Here is a 20,455-nt window from a genome sequence, read left to right on the forward strand (position 1 = left end):
TGCCGAGACCCCTCGGGCAGCCGCCCAAGATGAGCCCACCTTCCTTGCGGAATGGGCCTTAACAGATTTAGGCTGTGGCAGGCCTGCCACAGAATGTACAAGTTGAATTTTGTTACAAATCCAACGAGCAATCGACTGCTTAGAAGCAGGTGCACCCAACTTGTTGGGTGCATACAGTATAAACAGCGAGTCAGAGTTTCTGACTCCAGCCGTCCTTTAAATGTATATTTTTAAGGCTCTGACAACGTCCAACAACTTGGAGTCCTTCAAGTCGTCTGTAGCCGCAGGCACTACAATAGGCTGGTTCAGGTGAAACGCTGATACCACCTTAGGGAGAAAATGCGGACGCGTCCGCAGCTCTGCCCTATGTCGAATGGAAAATTAAATAAGGGCTTTTATAAAACAAAGCCGCCAGTTCAGATACTCTCCCGGCCGAAGCCAGGGCCAGTAACATAGTCACTTTCCATGTGAGATATTTCAAATCCACATTCTTTAGTGGTTCAAACCAATTGGATTTGAGGAAATCTAAAACTACATTTAGATCCCACGGTGCCACCGGAGGCACCACAGGAGGCTGTATATGCAGTACTCCTTTGATAAAAATCTGGACCTCAGGGACTGAGGCCAATTCTTTTTGGAAGAATATTGATAGGGCCGAAATTTGAACCTTAATAGATCCCAATTTGAGACCCATAGACAATCCTGATTGCAGGAAATGTAGGAAAACGACCCAGTTGAAATTCCTCCATCGGAGCACTCCGCTGCTCGCACCACGCAACATATTTTCGCCAAATACGGCGATAATGCTTCGCGGTGACTTCCTTCCTTGCCTTTATCAAGGTAGGAATGACTTCTTCTGGAATGCCTTTTCCTTTTAGGATCTGGCATTCAAACGCCATGCCGTCAAACGCAGCCGCGGTAAGTCTTGAAAAAGACAAGGACCCTGCTGAAGCAGGTCCCTTCTCAGAAGTAGAGGCCACGGATCGTCCGTGACCATCTCTTGAAGTTCCGGGTACCAAGTCCTTCTTGGCCAATCCGGAGCCACTAGTCTTACTCCTCTTTGCCGTATAATCCTCAATACCTTTGGTATGAGAGGCAGAGGAGGAAACACATATACCGACTGGTACACCCAAGGTGTTACCAGCGCGTCCACAGCTATTGCCTGCGGATCTCTTGACCTGGCGCAATACCTGTCCAGTGTTTTGTTGAGGCGAGACGCCATCATGTCCACCATTGGTTTTACCCAACGGTTTAATAGCATGTGGAAAACTTCTGGATGAAGTCCCCACTCTCCCGGGTGAAGGTCGTGTCTGCTGAGGAAGTCTGCTTCCCAGTTGTCCACGCCCGGGATGAATACTGCTGACAGTGCTATCACGTGATTCTCCGCCCAGCGAAGGATCCTGGCAGCTTCTGCCATTGCCCTCCTGCTTCTTGTGCCGCCCTGTCTGTTTACATGGGCGACTGCCGTGATGTTGTCCGACTGGATCAACACCGGTCTTCCTTGAAGCAGAGGTTCCGCCTGGCTTAGAGCATTGTAGATTGCTCTTAGTTCCAGAATGCTTATGTGAAGAGACTTTTTCAGGCTCGACCACACTCCCTGGAAATTTTTTTTTTTTCCTTGTGTGACTGCTCCCCAGCCTCTCAGGCTGGCATCCGTGGTCACCAGGATCCAATCCTGCATGCCGAATCTGCGGCCCTCCAATAGATGAGCCTCCTGCAACCACCACAGAAGGGATACCCTTGTCCTCGGCGACAGGGTTATCCGCAGGTGCATCTGAAGATGCGACCCTGACCATTTGTCCAGCAGATCCCTTTGCATGGAATCTGCCGAAAGGGATTGCTTCGTAAGAAGCTACCATTTTTTTTTTTCCCAGGACTCTTGTGCATTGATGTACAGACACCTTTCCTGGTTTTAGGAGGTTCCTGACCAGGTCAGATAACTCCTTGGCTTTTTCTTCGGGAAGAAAAACCTTTTTCTGAACTGTGTCCAGAATCATCCCCAGGAACAGCAGACGAGTTGTCGGCATTAATTGGGATTTTGGAATATTCAGAATCCATCCGTGCTGCTTTAGCACCTCTTGAGATAGTGCTAAACCCATCTCTAGCTGTTCTCTGGACCTTGCCCTTATTAGGAGATCGTCCAAGTATGGGATAATTAATACGCCTTTTCTTCGAAGAAGAAATATTATCTCGGCCATTACCTTTGTAAAGACCCGAGGTGCCGTGGACAAACCAAACGGCAGCGTCTGAAACTGATAGTGACAGTTTTGTACAACGAACCTGAGGTACCCCTGGTGTGAGGGGTAATTGGAACGTGGAGATACGCATCCTTGATGTCCAAGGATACCATAAAGTCCCCTTCTTCCAGGTTCGCTATCACTGCTCTGAGTGACTCCATCTTGAACTTGAACTTCTTTATGTACAGGTTCAAGGACTTCAGATTTAGAATAGGCCTTACCGAGCCATCCGGCTTCGGTACCACAAAAAGAGTGGAATAATACCCCTTCCCTTGTTGTAGAAGAGGTACCTTGACTATCACCTGCTGAGAATACAGCTTGTGAATGGCTTCCAAAACCGTCTCCCTTTCTGAGGGGGACGTTGGTAAAGCAGACTTCAGGAAAACGGCGAGGTGGCTCTGTCTCTAATTTCAACCTGTACCCCTGAGATATTATCTGCAGGATCCAGGGATTTACCTGCGAGTGAGCCCACTGCGCGCTGTAATTCTTGAGACGACCGCCTACCGCCCCCGAGTCCGCTTGCGAAGCCCCAGCGTCATGCTGAGGCTTTTGTAGAAGCCGGGGAGGGCTTCTGTTCCTGGGAAGGAGCTGCCTGTTGCTGTCTCTTCCCTCGTCCTCTGCCTCGTGGCAGATATGAATAGCCCTTTGCTCTCTTATTTTTAAAGGAACGAAAGGGCTGCGGTTGAAAGGTCGGTGCCTTTTTCTGTTGGAGAGTGACTTGAGGTAGAAAGGTGGATTTCCCGGCCGTAGCCGTGGCCACCAAATCCGATAGACCGACCCCAAATAACTCCTCTACGCATCGCCTGTCCACTGTCGTGTCCATAAAGCTCTTCTGGCCGAAATGGACATAGCACTTACCCGTGATGCCAGTGTGCAGATATCTCTCTGTGCATCACGCATATAAAGAAATGCATCCTTTATTTGTTCTAACGACAGTAAAATATTGTCCCTGTCCAGGGTATCAATATTTTCGATCAGGGACTCTGACCAAACTACCCCAGCACTGCACATCCAGGCAGTCGCAATAGCTGGTCGTAGTATAACACCTGCATGTGTGTATATACCTTTTTGGATATTTTCCATCCTCCTATCTGATGGATCTTTAAGTGCGGCCGTCTCAGGAGAGGGTAACGCCACTTGTTTTGATAAGCGTGTTAGCGCTTTGTCCACCCTAGGAGGTGTTTCCCAGCGCTCCCTAACCTCTGGCGGGAAAGGGTATAAAGCCAATAACTTCTTTGAAATTAGCAGTTTTTTATCGGGGCACCCCACGCTTCATCACACACGTCATTTAATTCTTCTGATTCGGTAAAAACTACTGGTAGTTTTTTCACACCCCACATAATACCCTGTTTAGTGGTACCTGTAGTATCAGCTAAATGTAACATCTCCTTTATTGCCAAAATCATATAACGTGTGGCCCTACTGGAAAATACGGTTGATTCGTCACCTTCACCACCGGAATCAGTGCCTGTGTCTGGGTCTGTGTCGACCGACTGAGGCAAGGGGCGTTTTACAGCCCCTGACGGTGTTTGAGGCGCCTGGACAGGCACTAATTGAGTGTCCGGCCGCCTCATGTCGGCAAACGACTGCTTAAGCGAGTTGACGCTATCCCGTAATTCCACAAATAAAGGCATCCATTCTGGTGTCGACCCCCTAGGAGGTGACATCCTCATATTTGGCAATTGCTCCGCCTCCACACCAATAACGTCCTCATACATGTCGACACACACGTACCGACACACAGCAGACACACAGGGAATGCTCTATACGAAGACAGGACCCACTAGCCCTTTGGGGAGACAGAGGGAGAGTCTGCCAGCACACACCAAAAAGCGCTATATATGACAGGGATAGCCTTATGATTAAGTGCTCCCTTATAGCTGCTTTTATATTAATATATAGCCATTTATTTTGCCCCCCCTCTCTGTTATACCCTGTTTCTGTAGTGCAGGGGAGAGACCTGGGAGCCTTCCTGACCAGCGGAGCTGTGACAGAAAATGGCGCCGTGTGCTGAGGAGATAGGCCCCGCCCCTTTTCCGGCGGGCTCGTCTCCCGCTATTTAGTACATTTAGGCAGGGGTAAATATCTCCATATAGCCTCTGGGGCTATATGTGAGGTATTTTTAGCCTTTTTAAAGGTTTTCATTTGCCTCCCAGGGCGCCCCCCCCCCAGCGCCCTGCACCCTCAGTGACTGCCGTGTGAAGTGTGCTGAGAGGAAAATGGCGCACAGCTGCAGTGCTGTGCGCTACCTTAAGAAGACTGCAGGAGTCTTCATGCCGCCGATTCTGGACCTCTTCTTGCTTCAGCATCTGTGAGGGGGCCGGCGGCGTGGCTCCGGTGACCATCCAGGCTGTACCTGTGATCGTCCCTCTGGAGCTTCATGTCCAGTAGCCAAGAAGCCAATCCATCCTGCACGCAGGTGAGTTCACTTCTTCTCCCCTCTGTCCCTCGTTGCAGTGATCCTGTTGCCAGCAGGAATCACTGTAAAATAAAAAACCTAAGCTAAACTCTCTAAGCAGCTCTTTATGAGAGCCACCTAGAATTGCACCCTTCTCGGCCGGGCACAAAAATCTAACTGGAGTCTGGAGGAGGGTCATAGGGGGAGGGGCCAGTACACACCACCTGACCTGTAAAAGCTTTACTTTTGTGCCCTGTCTCCTGCGGAGCCGCTATTCCCCATGGTCCTTTCAGGAACCCCAGCATCCACTTAGGACGATAGAGAAAACGAGTTTTATGGTAAGAACTTACCTTTGTTAAAACTCTTTCTGCGAGGTACACTGGGCTCCACAAGGATAAACATAGGGGTGTAGAGTAGGATCTTGATCCGAGGCACAAACAGGCTGAAAAGCTTTGACTGTTCCCAAGATGCATAGCGCCGCCTCCTCTATAACCCCGCCTCCCTGCACAGGAGCTCAGTTTTTAGTTAACCATCCCAATGCAGTAGCAGGAAGAGAGACGACAACGGTTAGTAGCCACATACACCACACTCTCACGACAGGAGAAGTGTCAGCGGCTAATGCCATACCAACCCAAAGAAGCTAAGTGCGTTAGGGTGGGTGCCTTGTGGAGCCCAGTGTACCTCGCAGAAAGAGTTTTAACAAAGGTAAGTTCTTACCATAAAACTTGTTTTCTGCTGCGGGGTACACTGGGCTCCACAAGGATAGACATAGGGGATGTCCTAAAGCAGTTCCTTATGGAAGGGGACACACTGTAGCGGGAACAAGAACCCGGCGTCCAAAGGAAGCATCCTGGGAAGCAGCAGTATCGAAGGCATAGAACCTTATGAACGTATTCACTGAGGACCACGTAACCGCCTTGCACAATTGTTCAAGGGTCACACCACGGCGGGCCGCCCAAGAAGGTCCAACAGGCCGAGTAGAATGGACCGTAATGTGAGCAGGAGCTGACAGACCAGCCCTCACATAAGCATGTGCAATCACCATTCTAATCCACCTGTTCAAAGTCTGCTTGTGAGCAGGCCAGCCCCGTTTGTGAAACCCAAACAGAATAAAGAGAGAATTAGATTTCCTAATAGAAGCAGTTCTCTTCACATAGATACGGAGAGCCCGTACCACATCCAAAGACCGCTCTTTAGGAGACAGATCAGGAGAGACAAAGGCCGATACCACAATCTCCTGATTAAGGTGGAATGAAGAAACCACCTTAGGCAAATAACCGGGACGAGTCCTAAGAACCGCCCGGTCACGGTGAAATATCAGATATGGGGAACTACAAGACAAGGCACCCAAATCCGACACTCTTCGAGCTGAAGCAATAGCCAGCAGAAACAATACCTTAAGGAAAAGCCACTTAAGATCAACTGAACCAAGAGGTTCAAACGGAGACTCGTGTAACGCCTCCAAAACCACCGACAAGTCCCAAGGAGCCACAGGCGGGACATAGGGAGGTTGGATACGCAACACACCCTGAGTGAAGGTATGCACATCAGGTAAGGTCGCAATCTTTCTCTGAAACCACACCGACAAGGCAGATATTTGAACCTTGAGGGAGGCCAGACGCAGGCCTAAGTACAGGCCCTGCTGAAGAAAGGCCAACAACTTGGCTGTACTAAACTTGGAAGCGTCATAATTGTTAGATGCGCACCAAACAAAGTAAGAGTGCCGGACCTTATGGTAAATCCGAGCAGAAGCCGGTTTCCGGGCCCGCAACATAGTTTGAATGACCGCCTCAGAAAACCCTTTAGCCCTCAAGACGGAAGCTTCAAGAGCCACGCCGTCAAAGACAGCCAGGCTAGGTCCTGGTAGACACAGGGGCCCTGAACGAGGAGGTCTGGGCATTGTGGAAGTAGAATTGGACGCTCTGACGATAGGCCCTGCAGGTCTGAGAACTAGTGTCGTCTGGGCCACGCTGGAGCTATGAGAAGCAGAATTCCTCTTTCTAGCTTGAACTTCCGAATTACCCTGGGCAGGAGTGACACCGGAGGGAACACGTACGGCAGCCGAAACCTTCACAGCACCGCCAGCACATCCACGAATGCTGCTCGAGGATCCCTAGTCCTTGCTCCGAAGACCGGAACCTTGTGATTGTGTCGAGACGCCATCAGATCTACGTCTGGAAGGCCCCACTTTTCCACTAGGAGTTGAAACTCTTCTAGATGGAGGCCCCACTCGTCGGCATGTACGTCCTGACGACTGAGAAAGTCCGCTTCCCAATTCAGGACCCCCGGAATGAATATTGCCGATATGGCCGGTAGATGGCGTTCCGCCCATTGCAGAAACCGTGAGACTTCCTTCATTGCCAAACGGCGTTGAGTGCCGCCTTGATGATTTATGTAAGCCACTGTGGTGGCGTTGTCCGACTGTACTTGAACAGGACAGTTCTGAATTAAATGCTGGGCCAGGTTCAACAAATTGAAGACTGCCCGCAATTCCAGAATGTTGATCGAGAGAAGAGATTCCTCCTTGGTCCAGCGACCCTGAAGGGAGTGTTGCTCCAGCACCGCGCCCCAACCTCTGAGACTGGCACAATCGTTGGTCCTGGAGCCACCAGTGCAGCGACAAACGGACCTCCGAAGTCAATGGGATCATGCGAGACCTGATCCGGTGAGGCAGGCCATCCCACTTAGCTAGAATCAGCCTCTGGAGGGGGCGAGAATGGAATTGAGCATACTCCACCATGTCGAATGCTGACACCATGAGGCCCAGCACCTGCATCGCCGAATGAATCGACACTTGCGGACGAGAAAGGAAGCAGCGAATCCTGTCCTGAAGCTTCAGGACTTTCTCCTGAGACAAGAACAACCGCTGGTTGTGAGTGTACAATAGCGCTCCCAAGTGCACCATGCTCTGAGCAGGGACCAGGGAGGATTTCTTCCAGTTGTTGAGCCACCCATGGGCTTGCAGAAACCGGACAGTCATATCCAGATGACGTAGGAGTACCACCGTCATAACTTTGGTGAAGACTCGCGGAGCCGTAATTAAAAAAAAAGGTAACGCCCTGAAACTGGTAATGGAGGTTGCCAATCGCAAACCTCAGGTATTGCGGATGCGACACTACTATAGGAATATGTAGGTAAGCATCCTGTATGTCCAGGGAGACCATATAATCCCCAGGTTCCAAGGCCAGAACTATAAAGCGAAGGGTTTCCATACGGAACTTGGAAACCTTCACAAACCTGTTCAATGCCTTTAGATTGAGAATGGGCCGAGAGGACCCATTCGGTTTCGGGACTAGAAACAGCTGAGAATAGTACCCCCGGCCACTCTGAGCAAGAGGCACCTGTACTACCACTCCTGTATCCAGGAAGGTCTGTACCACCGAATGTAGAGTTTTTGTCTTTGTCTGGTCCAAAGGGACGTCTGTCAGGCAAAATCAATGAGGGGGACGGTTTTTGAAGGCTATGGCGTAACCTCGAGTGACGACTACCAGTACCCAGGAATCTGAAGTGGTCTTCAACCATTCCTGGGTATACCCTAGAAGCCGGCCCCCCACCCTGGGATCCCCCAGGGGGAGGCCCGCCCCGCAATGCGGCAGGCTTATCTGTCTTGGAAGCTGGCTGACGGGCAGTCCAGGCTCTTTTGGGCTTCGGCTTACCAGGATTGGAAGTGCGGGCCTGCTTGTGGTACGCCTGACCTTTTGCTTTACCTGAAGGACGAAAGGGGCGAAAGGAAGTACCTTTAGCCTTCGACACAGAAGGAGCGATACTTGGCAGACAGTCAGTTTTGGCAGTAGCCAAGTCCTCCCCAAACAGAATATCTCCCTTGAAAGGGAGTACCTCCAGGGTTTTCTAGAGTCCAGATCCACAGACCAGGATCTCAGCCACAATATCCGGCGAGCCAGGACTGACGTAGTAGAGGCCTTGGCTGCTAGAACACCGGCATCAGAAGCCAACTCTTTAATATAGTGAGAAGCTGTGACAATATATGACAAGCATTGTCTAGCATGGTCAGAAGAGATTTCAGCTTCCAACTCTAGGGCCCATGCTTCAATAGCCTCTGCAGCCCATGTTGCTGCAATAGTGGGCCTTTGTGCAGCACCCATGAGGATGTAAATCGCTTTACGACAACCCTCCACACGTTTATCCGTAGGCTCTTTTAGAGACGTGACGGTAGTAACCGGTAGAGCTGAGGAAACCACCATCCTAGCCACATGCGAGTCTACTGGAGGAGGCGTTTCCCAATTATTAGACAGCTCTGGCGCGAGGGGATAGCGAGCCAGCATCTTCTTTTGAGGCACAAACTTCTTTCCTGGGTTTCCTCAGGGTTCCTGATGTATATCCACTAGGTGGTCAGAGTGAGGTAAAACTTGTTTAACTACCTTCTGACGCTTGAACCTATCTGGTTTCTCAGGAGGGACGGATGGCTCGGGATCATCTGTAATCTGTAGAATCAACTTAATAGCCTCCAAAAGATCAGTAACATCCACATGTGAACTACCCTCCCCATCAGCAGTATCTGTGGAGTCAGTGTAAGCGCCATCTTCATCAGACGAGGTGTCAGTGACAGCAGTGGATTGTGAGGAGGTAAGAGCTCGCTTAGAGGACCCCTTGGTCTTAGGCGAGCGAGGGTCAGAGTTTTAAGTAGTCAAGGACAGGTTCAATTTCTTGAATTGAGCAGACAAGTTATCCGCCCACGGCAGATTAGCCGCGGGGACCACATACGGTTGAACCGGCATAGGAGGTCCCATAGGGGGTGTTAGTTTAGTAACTAGCGTATTTAGAAGCGTGGAGAAAGTAGCCCACGGTGGGTCATTATGGACCCCCGTTGCCACAGCCCCACTGGGGGGCAAGGAGCCCCCAGAACCAGAGCCCGCAGCTGCTATAGTCTCCTCATAGGGATCTGTGGCTTCAGCAACACCGGCAGTGTGTTTAGCCCCAGAACCGTTACCTTCAGAAGCAGACATGATATAACTTGCAATATCATGTAACACAGTACAATTGGCAGCAGCACAATACATCTTGCCCAAACCCCTGCGCAGTGTAGTCAGCACAAGCAGAGATACAGGAGAGATATGGTGACTAAAATCACAGAGAAAAATACGTATTAGAGTATATCTTGTGAAAATCATATATTATTATAAAACCTGACGCACCAAGCCCCCTCAGGTTATAGAATATAGGGATAGCAAGTTGAGTGAGCTAATGCACACACATATAGTCACAGTTATACAATGCAGAGGTTATTACCAACAATACTGCACTGGACCAGTATATATATATATATATATATATATATATATATATATATATATATATATATATATATATATATATATATATATATATATATATATATATATATATATATATATATATATCTCTGTAATCAATAGATATAACACTGCACAGTAAGAACTGGATGTATATCACAGGGTACTTGTACCAGAGAACCCTGACTAAATGCACTCTCTTAACTAACACTGTCTAATTGACATGTAGAATACTTAAGTGTCATGTAAAGTCACAGCGCTGACAACCAGGCGGCTTTACAAAGGAGGATTTGCCCAAGCAGTCCCAGGAACAGTGTAGCTGAGAGAAATGGCGCCCAAACACTGACAGGGAGTGAGGGAGAGACAGATATGCAGCTCCAGGGCGGGAACATTTACTGGAAATGGCGCCCTGGGGCTGAGGGATCCAGGTCAAAGCCTTATCCCCTCTGCTGGCAAAACCCCCAGGTACTGCAGGCTACACATAAAAAGGTTTTAAGAGAAAACCTGACCTGCACCCATGCCCTGGTGATCTAGTGGGATCACCTGTACTGCCACAGTGTCCACCGCGCGCGGCCCTCCTCCCACCGGCCGCGCCGGATCGTGATACAGCACGGGTCCCGCGAACGGGACCCACACACCACCTCCCGAAGCGCGGCCACGCGATCCCAGAGAGCCCCAGTAGTGTGTGCCTGACCAGAAGAAAACCGGAGTCTCCTGCTGTAGTTACCCGGCAACCAGGGCGCGGGAGTGTACAGCGCCGCTGGAGAGAGATGGAGCTGCAGCAGTGAATGTCTCCACAGTGATCGCAAAAACGCGGCATAGCGCGTATTTTACCCAATATGAAGGTCCAGGGACTCACTTTTTCTGAATGGGTGGGTCCCCGGGGACGCGCTCCACTGGGATTGGCTGGAGGTGTAATGATTGATTTCTACCTTGTCCGACTGCAGAGAGAACTAAATATGTGGAGAAGGAGCCTCTTGGTCAAGGGAGACATCAATCATTACACCTCTAGCCAATCTGAGTGGAGCGCGTCCCCAGGGACACACCCATTCAGAAAAAATGTATTTGACTCTTCCCTGCTTCCCGGGCGCTCTGGCCGCGACAGTGAGTGACCGTCTGTGAGTGTGTATTCATAACCCAGCAGCTACCAGCCTGTTCAGTGCTGGCGCTGCTGCAGTTCTGATCGGCTGACGCGCTGTTTTAGATATGAATCACATGGGGGAGGGGGGGGCCACGCACCTCTGAAATCCTGCATGCTTCAGTAAGCGCAGCGGGGATGGGGTTGGGGAGTATGTTACAGGCGCACACCGCACAGGAGGATCTGGCAGTGAAGGAGGGAAAGGGTGGCTACAGTGCACTACCGCACGTCAGTGCTAGTGTCCGCACGTCAGTGCTAGTGTTCGCATCCCCTAGCAAAGTCCGTCCTTGATCCTCTCTATGTAATCCATCACGAAGCTCTCATTGTACACACTCCCTTACCACCCGGGATTTATGGAGATCAGCGGCAGCCTCTGCTTGATTTATTAGGCTGTGCTGTGAACGGAGCTCGGAGGTGGTGGGGGAGGGCCGCAGTGTCCATACAGTTATTACTGTGTGCAGCCAGCTCCCAGCATAGGACAGGGCTAGGCACAAGCCAGGGGTGAGGGCTGCTCTGAACATTCAGCTCATGGAGCCCAAGAGGCTGAGCTGCAGGGAGACATGTAATAGTAGCCAGTAGCAACAGCAGGTTGGATCCTGTCCCCTCTCTCTCTCTCCCTGGCCATATTACACCATCTCTAGCCTGCACATCAAGTAGTGGGAGTCTGAGGTGGTGGCTGCAATGTGTAAGTGATCCTCTACCTGGCGCAATGTGTATAACGTGCTGTACCTGGCACATTGGGGTCGATTCTATTCGGCAACTAATGAATAGCGCCGGGAATTAGCTCCCGACGCTATTCAATTCAGCAACTAGTTACGTCGGCGATGGCCCGTTCTCGCCGACAAAACAGGTTGAATTGTCGGGAGAACGGGCATTCTCCGACTTAACTCCCCGGCGCGAGGCTGATTCCCGACAGAATCAGCCTCGCGCCGGCCGCGAGGCAGCACTTTTGTCGGGTTTCTCTTCTCATCCCCCGGGGATGAGAGAAGAATTCCCGACAATTGCAGGTAATTAGTTGCTGAATTGAATAGCGTTGGGAGCTAATTCCCGGCGCTATTCATTAGTTGCCGAATAGAATCGACCCCATTGTGTGTAACGTGCTCTACCTGGCGCATTGTGTGTAACGTGCTCTACCTGGCGCATTGTGTGTAACGTGCTCTACCTGGCGCATTGTGTGTAACGTGCTCTACCTGGCGCATTGTGTGTAACGTGCTCTATCTGGCGCATTGTGTGTAACGTGCTCTATCTGGCGCATTGTGTGTAACGTGCTCTATCTGGCGCAATGTGTGTAACGTGCTCTATCTGGCGCAATGTGTGTAACGTGCTCTATCTGGCGCAATGTGTGTAACGTGCTCTATCTGGCGCAATGTGTGTAACGTGCTCTATCTGGCGCAATGTGTATAACGCTCTATCTGGTGCAATGTGTGTAACGTGCTCTATCTGGTGCAATCTGTATAACATGCTCTATCTGGCGCAATGTGTGTAACGTGCTCTACCTGTCGCATTGTGTATGATGTGTTCTATCTGGAGCAATATGTATAACGTGCACTAACTGGCGCAGTGTGTATAGGAGGTTCTACTTGGTGCAATGTGTATAAGCGGCACTACTGTGTGGCGTAATGTGAATTGGCACTATTATGTGGCCACGCCCCTTCCCCATGAAGTCACGCCCCTAAATTTTTGCAACTGCCTATATGCTGGGGTCTTGGAGGTGGGGCAGCAATTCACTTTCTGCCAAAGGGCACCAAAATGTCTAGTTACAGCTCTGGTGCAGGGTGTCCTGCATGCTGCACAACCCAGCTGCATTGTCACCCCCCCCCCCCCCCCCTGCAACTCTTTTTTGTGGTGTCCAAATAAGATTAAGATCAATAAGAGCCTTTAATCCAATGGGACCCAGAAAAGGACCGGTTGGACCCCAATTTTTAAAAGTGAGGGGTCCCTGGGACCCACTTTTTAGGGGGCTCAGCGCGATCACTGTCTCCAGACATGTACACAGTGCTGTAGCCCTTGAAGTCTTCACTTTTCTTCTAAAAAAGCTCTTCTTAGGGCTGCCCAGAGCAGCCCCTCTGTTATGTGCCTGCTATCTGTGGCACCAACTACAAAACTGAGCTCCTGTGCAGGGAGGCGGGTTATAGAGGCGGAGGTGCTATGCATCTTGGGAACAGTCAAAGCTTTTGAGCCTGTTGGTGCCTCGGATCAAGATCCTACTCTGCACCCCTATGTCTATCCTTGTGGAGCCCAGTGTACCCCGCAGCAGAAAATAAAACACACTCAGCCTTCCTGGGAGGCGAAAAGCTGCAGTGGAGAGGAGCAGAGTTGAAAGTTGCCCCAGTTGAAAAAAAACACAGCCTGCATGGTTCATAAGAATGCATGAAGTTTCACTTTCTTCTTCCTAGCAGCAATGAGGATGGACCACTGGTGTAAAAACTGTGCAGGGAAGACCAGCAGCTCTAGACACCCTGCCCTGACTGTTCTGTGGCTACGCTTACAGTTAAGAGCTACATCCCCCTGCGTGGGAAAAGCACTTGGTATGCCCTATAGGTGGCGCAGTCTGTATAATGGAGTGCTATGGGGAGGTCCCCACTGGCAGTGCACCAACCCAACCGCCCCCACTTTCCCCTCTCTCAACTAGCTAGTCCCCTCTGTTGGAAACTGCTCCTTGCACTGAAACCTAAATATAAATAAATCTAAAAGATAAAAAACTGTCCATAAAGGAGGGCCTAAACTGTGCCCTATCTTCTGGGGCATCTAAAAGAAACTGACATTATGGAATTGCAGTGGCAGCTTCCTTTTAAAGTTAGTTACTTTTAGTGCCAGCTCCAGCCCCAACCTACAATACCATGGTGTCCAGTGTAACACCAGCCTTGCTGTCTTATCAGAATAATTAAGAGGAATCCACATTCTGATGCTTAAAGTATTAACCAGATTTTCTCCTCCACAGGATCCTTTCTTATGTGTGTCTCCTGCTGCGGTGGTGAGGTGGCCATGACAAACATTTTAAAATGTATTGATTTTCCTTTCAAGTTGTGGAAGACATTTTTATACCTGCAGAGCTTTGTGTAAGGATAGTTTGTTGGGTTTTCTGGGAATTCTGTTGTAAAGGCTGCTGGAGTACAGGTACTAGGTTCATGTTGTTTTGCATCACCGATGGGATTGGAGGAGTAGGCCTATAAATGTAAGTGGGTGCTGTTCTTGCAGGAGTTGAAACAGGGCGGATTTGGGGTAATGGTTGGAGTGGTCGAGCTAATGGAGAACTTCCTGCAACAAACATAACACTAAGGTTTACCAACAAAATATACTTTGGAAGAACACAATAATAAGGAATGTTTCACATAAATACACATTTTCCCAAGCCACAGATCAATAATAAGATTTTAAACCTACCGGTAAATCTTTTTCTCCTAGTCCGTAGAGGATGCTGGGGACTCCGTAAGGACCATGGGGTATAGACGGGCTCCGCCGGAGACATGGGCAGCTAAAAGAACTTTCTAGTATGGTGTGCACTGGCTCCTCCCTCTATGCCTCTCCTCCAGACCTCAGTTAGAGAACTGTGCCCAGAGGAGATGGACAATACGAGGAAAGGATTTTGTTAATGTAAGGGCAAGATTCATACCAGCCCACACCAATCATGCCATATAACCTGGAATACACATAACCAGTTAACAGTATGAACAAAACAACAGTATCGGTCCAAGACCGATTCTAACTGTAACATAACCCTTATGTAAGCAATAACTATATACAAGTCTTGCAGATTTTCCGCACTGGGACAGGCGCCCAGTATCCTCTACGGACTAGGAGAAAAAGATTTACCGGTAGGTTTAAAATCTTATTTTCTCTTACGTCCTACAGGATGCTGGGGACTCCGTAAGGACCATGGGGTTTATACCAAAGCTCCCAATCTGGCGGGAGAGTGCGGATGACTCTGCAGCACCGACTGAGCAAACGCTAGGTCCTCATCAGCCAGGGTATCAAACTTGTAGAATTTTGCAAAGGTGTTTGAACCCGACCAAGTCGCCGCTCGGCAAAGCTGTAATGCCGAGACGCCCCGGGCAGCCGCCCAAGAAGAGCCCACCTTCCTAGTGGAATGGGCCTTTACTGAATTTGGTAACGGAAATCCAGCCGTAGAATGAGCCTGCTGAATCGTGTTACAGATCCAGCGAGCAATATTCTGCTTCGAAGCAGGCGCGCCAATCTTGTTGGCAGAATACAGGACAAACAATGCATCTGTTTTCCTAATTCTAGCCGTCCTGGCTACATACATTTTTAAGGCCCTGACTACATCCAGGGACATAGAATGCTCCAAGTCACTCGTAGCCACAGGCACCACTATAGGTTGGTTCATATGAAACGAAGACACCACCTTAGGTAAAAATTGAGGACGAGTCCTCAATTCCGCTCTAAACACATGAAAAATCAAGTAAGGGCTCTTGTAAGACAAGGCCGCCAATTCTGACACACGCCTCGCAGATGCCAAGGCTAACAACATGACCACCTTCCAGGTGAGAAATTTCAACTCCACCGTTTTAAGGAGTTCAAACCAGTGTGATTTAAGGAACTGCAACACCACGTCCAAGTCGCATGGTGCCACTTGGGGCACAAAAGGAGGCTGGATGTGCAGTACTCCTTTTACAAACGTCTGGACTTCTGGGAGAGAAGCCAATTCCTTCTGAAAGAATATTGACAAGGCCGAAATCTGTACTTTAACAGAGCCTAACTTTAGGCCCATATCCACTCCTCTGTAGGAAGTGGAGAAAACGACCCAGATGGAAATCTTCCGTAGGAGCATTCTTGGTTTCACACCAAGAAACATATTTCCGCCAGATACGGTGATAATGTTTTGCCGTCACCTCCTTCCTAGCCTTTATTAGAGTAGGTATGACCTCCTCCGGAATACCCTTCTCCGCTAGGATCCGGCGTTCAACCGCCATGCCGTCAAACGTAACCGCTGTAAGTCTTGGAACATGCAGGGCCCCTGCTGTAACAGGTCTTCCCTTAGAGGAAGAGGCCAGGGCTCTTCCGTGAGCATCTCCTGAAGATCCGAGTACCAGGCCCTTCGAGGCCAGTCTGGAACAATGAGTATTGTCTGTACTCTTTTTCGCCTTATGATCCTCAACACTTTTGTGATGAGAGGAAGAGGAGGAAACACATAGACCGACCGGAACACCCATGGCGTTACCAGAGCATCTACTGCTATTGCCTGAGGGTCCCGGGACCTGGCACAATACCTCCGAAGCTTCTTGTTGAGGCGTGACGCCATCATGTCTATTTGAGGAACTCCCCAGAGAGCCGTTATCTCTGCAAAGACTTCTTGCTGAAGTCCCCACTCTCCTGGATGGAGATCGTGTCTGCTGAGGAAGTCTGCTTCCCAGTTTCCACTCCCGGAATGAAGACAGCTGACAGAGCGCTTACGTGATTTTCCGCCCAGCGAAGAATCCTGGTGGCTTCCGCCATTGCGACTCTGCTTCTTGTCCCGCCTTGGCGGTTCACATGAGCTACTGCTGTGACACTGTCTGATTGAATCAGAACCGGTAGGTTGCGAAGAAGATTCTCCGCTTGACGAAGGCCGTTGTATATGGCCCTTAGCTCCAACACGTTGATGTTTAGACAGGACTCCTGGTCTGACCACAGTCCCTGAAAATTTCTTCCTTGGGTGACTGCTCCCCATCCTCGGAGGCTCGCGTCCGTGGTTACCAGGATCCAGTCCTGAATGCCGAACCTGCGACCCTCTAGAAGGTGAGCGCTCTGCAGCCACCATAGAAGAGACACCCTGGCCCTGGGGGACAGTGTTATTTTTTGATGTAATTGTAGATGGGACCCGGACCATTTGTCCAGAAGATCCCATTGAAACGTCCTTGCATGGAACCTGCCGAAGGGAATGGCCTCGTAAGTTGCCACCATTTCCCCCAGAACCAGAGTGCATTGATGAGCTGACAATGTTCTGGAGGGTCTGGACTTTTTCCAACGGGAGGAAAAAAACTTTCTTTTGTTCCGTGTCCAGTATCATGCCTAGGAACGCTAGTCGAGTTGTCGGAACCAACTGTGACTTTGGTAGATTGAGAATCCACCCACGTTGCTGAAGCACTCTGAGAGAGTGACACGTTCTCCAATAATTGCTCTCTTGATCTCGCTTTTATCAGGAGATCGTCCAAGTACGGGATAATTGTGACTCCTTGCTTGCGCAGGATCACCATCATTTCCGCCATTAACTTGGTGAAAATCCTCGGGGCCATGGACAGCCCAAACGGCAACGTCTGAAACTGATAATGACAATCCTGTACCGCGAATCTCAGGAACTCCTGATGAGAGGGATATATGGGGACATGAAGGTAAGCATCCTTTATGTCCAGTGACACCATAAAATCCCCCCCTTCCAGGCAGGTTATCACCGCTCGGAGAGATTCCATCTTGAATTTGAATCTTTTCAGGTACAGGTTCATGGATTTTAGGTTTAAAATGGGCCTGACCGAACCATCCGGCTTCGGAACCACAAATAGGGTTGAATAATACCCTTTTCCCTGTTGGCTCAGGGGAACCCTGATAATCACTCGCTGTTGACACAGCGTTTGAATTGCAGCTAGCACTACTTCCCGCTCTGGGGTAGAAGCTGGTAAGGCCGACTTGAAAAATCGGCGAGGGGGCACCTCTTCGAATTCCAGCTTGTAGCCCTGGGAGACTATTTCTATCACCCAAGGGTCCACGTCTGACTGAACCCAGACTTGGCTGAATAGTCGAAGGCGTGCCCCCACCTGTGCGGACTCCCGCAGGGGAGCCCCAGCGTCATGCGGTAGACTTAGCGGAAGCCGGGGAGGACTTCTGCTCTTGGGAACCAGCCGCAGCAGGTGTCCTCTTGCCTCTACCCTTACCTCTGGCGAGGAAAGAGGAGCCCCGACCTCTTCTGGATCTATGCGACCGAAAGGACTGCAACTGATATTGTGGGGGTTTCTTTTGCTGTTGGGGAACAAAAGGTAAAAAGGTCGACTTACCCGCGGTAGCTGTATAAACCAGGTCCGCGAGGCCGTCCCCACAATACATCACCTTTGTAAGGTAAAACCTCCATATGCCTTTTTGAGTCTGCATCCCCCGTCCATTGGCGGATCCATAAGGCTCTTCTTGCCGAAATAGCCATAGCATTGGCTCTTGAACCCAGTAATCCAATGTCTCTTTGAGCGTCCCTCATATATAAGACTGTGTCCTTAATATGAGCTAATGTTAACAAAATTGTATCCCTATCTAGGGTATTAAGGTCAGCTGACAGTGTATCTGTCCAAGCTGCTACTGCACTACATACCCATGCCGACGCAATTGCCGGTCTAAGCAAAGTACCAGTATGAGTGTAGATAGACTTTAATGTAGTCTCTTGCCTGCGGTCCGCAGGATCCTTGAGGGCCGCTGTGTCAGGGGACGGTAGCGCCACCTTCTTGGAAAGGCGTGTTAAGGCTTTGTACACTGTGGGAGAGGATTCCCAACGTACCCTGTCCTGTGTAGGGAAAGGGTACGCCATAAGAACCCTTTTGGGAATCTGCAGCTTCTTATCTGGAGTTTCCCATGCTTTTTCACATAACTCATTAATTTCATATGAAGGAGGATAGTTTATAACCTGTTTCTTTCCCTTAAACATGTGTATCCTCGTGTCGGGTACCGAGGGCTCATCAGTGATATGTAAGACATTTTTTATTGCAATAATCATGCACTGAATACTTTGTCACCCTGGGGTGCAATTTTGCTTCATCATAGTCGACACTGGAATCAAGAGTCCGTGTCGGTATCTGTGTCCCTTATTTGTGAGAAGGGATGTTTCTGAGACGGGTCCTGTGAGTCGGTACAATCCGTAGATTGATTACCTGCCGACGCGCTGGACTCTGCTTTGTCCAGCCTTTTATGCAGTGAAGCTACACTAGCATTTAACATATGCCACATATCCATCCAATCCTGAGTCGGCACCGCCGATTGAGACACACCACTCATCTGCTCCACCTCCTCTTTGGATAAGCCTTCCGTTTCAGACATGCCGACACACGTACCGACACCCCACACACACAGGGATAGAGCTATGAGGGGACAATTCCCTAAAGCAGGCCCTTTGGAGAGACAGAGAGAGAGTACGCCAGCGCCAAACTGACCCAGGGAAAACCCCCCAGATAGCGCTAATATATATATATATATATATATATATATATATATATATATATATATATATAGAGAGATATATATATATATAGAGAGATATATATATATATATAGAGAGATATATATATATATAGAGAGATATATATATATATATATATATATATATATATATATATATATATATATATATATAGAGAGAGAGATATATATATATATATATATATATATATATATAGAGAGAGAGATATATATATATATAGAGAGATATAGATATATATATATATATATATATATATATATATATATATATATAGAGAGATATATAGAGATATATCTATATATCTATATATCTATATATATCTATATATATCTATATATCTATATATATAGCCAATTCAGGTTCTCTGGGGCGGATTGCTGCTCCACTCCTCCATGCAAAAAGAACCAGGCGGCACTCCACGTGGAGTGCCGCCTGGTTCTTTTTGCATGGAGGAGTGGAGCAGCAATCCGCCCCAGAGAACCTGAATTGGCTATACCTTGGAAGGAGGGCACCCCGGTGGTCGCTAAAGGGACAGTGAGTGCCACTATCACATGCATGGATATATATATATATATATATATATATATATATATATATATATATATACATACATACATATATACACACACACACACACACACACTCTAGGCTGCCCTCCCTGCCCCTTTTGCAGCGCCCTGCTAGAACAGCCGCCCGCTTCCTGCCCTCCCGGCGTGTATAGATGCCGTGCGCATGCGCTCGGCATCCATTCACGCATTGGGAGGGGTCTGGGGGAAGCCCAGCACGCCCCCAACAGTGACGTCACCGGCCACAGACGCTCTCTATAGTAGTGTCTGTGGGCCGCACCGCCATCTAAAATGACGTAGGTGTGGCCACGCCCCTTAATTTGCGTGGCCGCGCCCCCGTTTCGGCCGCGCGCGCACATGTGCCCCCGGAGTCCGGCGCCCTGCCCCTTTTCACTCCTAGAGTGAACACTATATATAGATATATAGATTTCCCCCACTCACTGCGCCAAATATGTGCCCCCCTCTCTTTTTTTCAGCCCTCTGATGCTCAGTAGGGGAGAGTCCGGGGAGCCAGCGTTCTCTGCAGCCTCCGTGGAGAAAATGGCGCTGGTTAGTGCTGAGGGATCAAGCCCCGCCCCCTCACGCGGCGGCCTTCGGTCCCGCTCGTAAATTTGAAAAAATGGCGGGGATCTGTAGTTTACTGCCTCCGCAGCCTAACTACATACTTTAATGCCCA

At 49.4% G+C, this 20,455-nt stretch overlaps 1 protein-coding gene across 6 annotated transcripts in view; it reads right to left on the reverse strand.

The window, feature by feature from the left end:
• ZNF280D (zinc finger protein 280D) overlaps positions 1-20,455 on the reverse strand; it is a 629,515-nt gene that overhangs the window by 577,157 nt on the left and 31,903 nt on the right. For 5 of the 6 annotated variants that reach the window (XR_010179244.1, XR_010179243.1, XM_063926145.1 and 2 more), the window contains exon 6: positions 14,089-14,301. The exons of the other annotated variant lie outside the window; for it this stretch is intronic. Coding sequence is in view for 3 of the 5 variants with exons in the window: in XM_063926145.1 (XP_063782215.1) it covers positions 14,089-14,301 (213 nt within the window). In the remaining 2 variants the exon portion in view is untranslated. The remainder of the gene's footprint in view (positions 1-14,088; positions 14,302-20,455) is intronic. 6 annotated transcript variants of the gene reach the window in all.

Source organism: Pseudophryne corroboree, chromosome 6 (assembly GCF_028390025.1).
Source record: "Pseudophryne corroboree isolate aPseCor3 chromosome 6, aPseCor3.hap2, whole genome shotgun sequence".
Taxonomy (NCBI): domain Eukaryota; kingdom Metazoa; phylum Chordata; class Amphibia; order Anura; family Myobatrachidae; genus Pseudophryne; species Pseudophryne corroboree.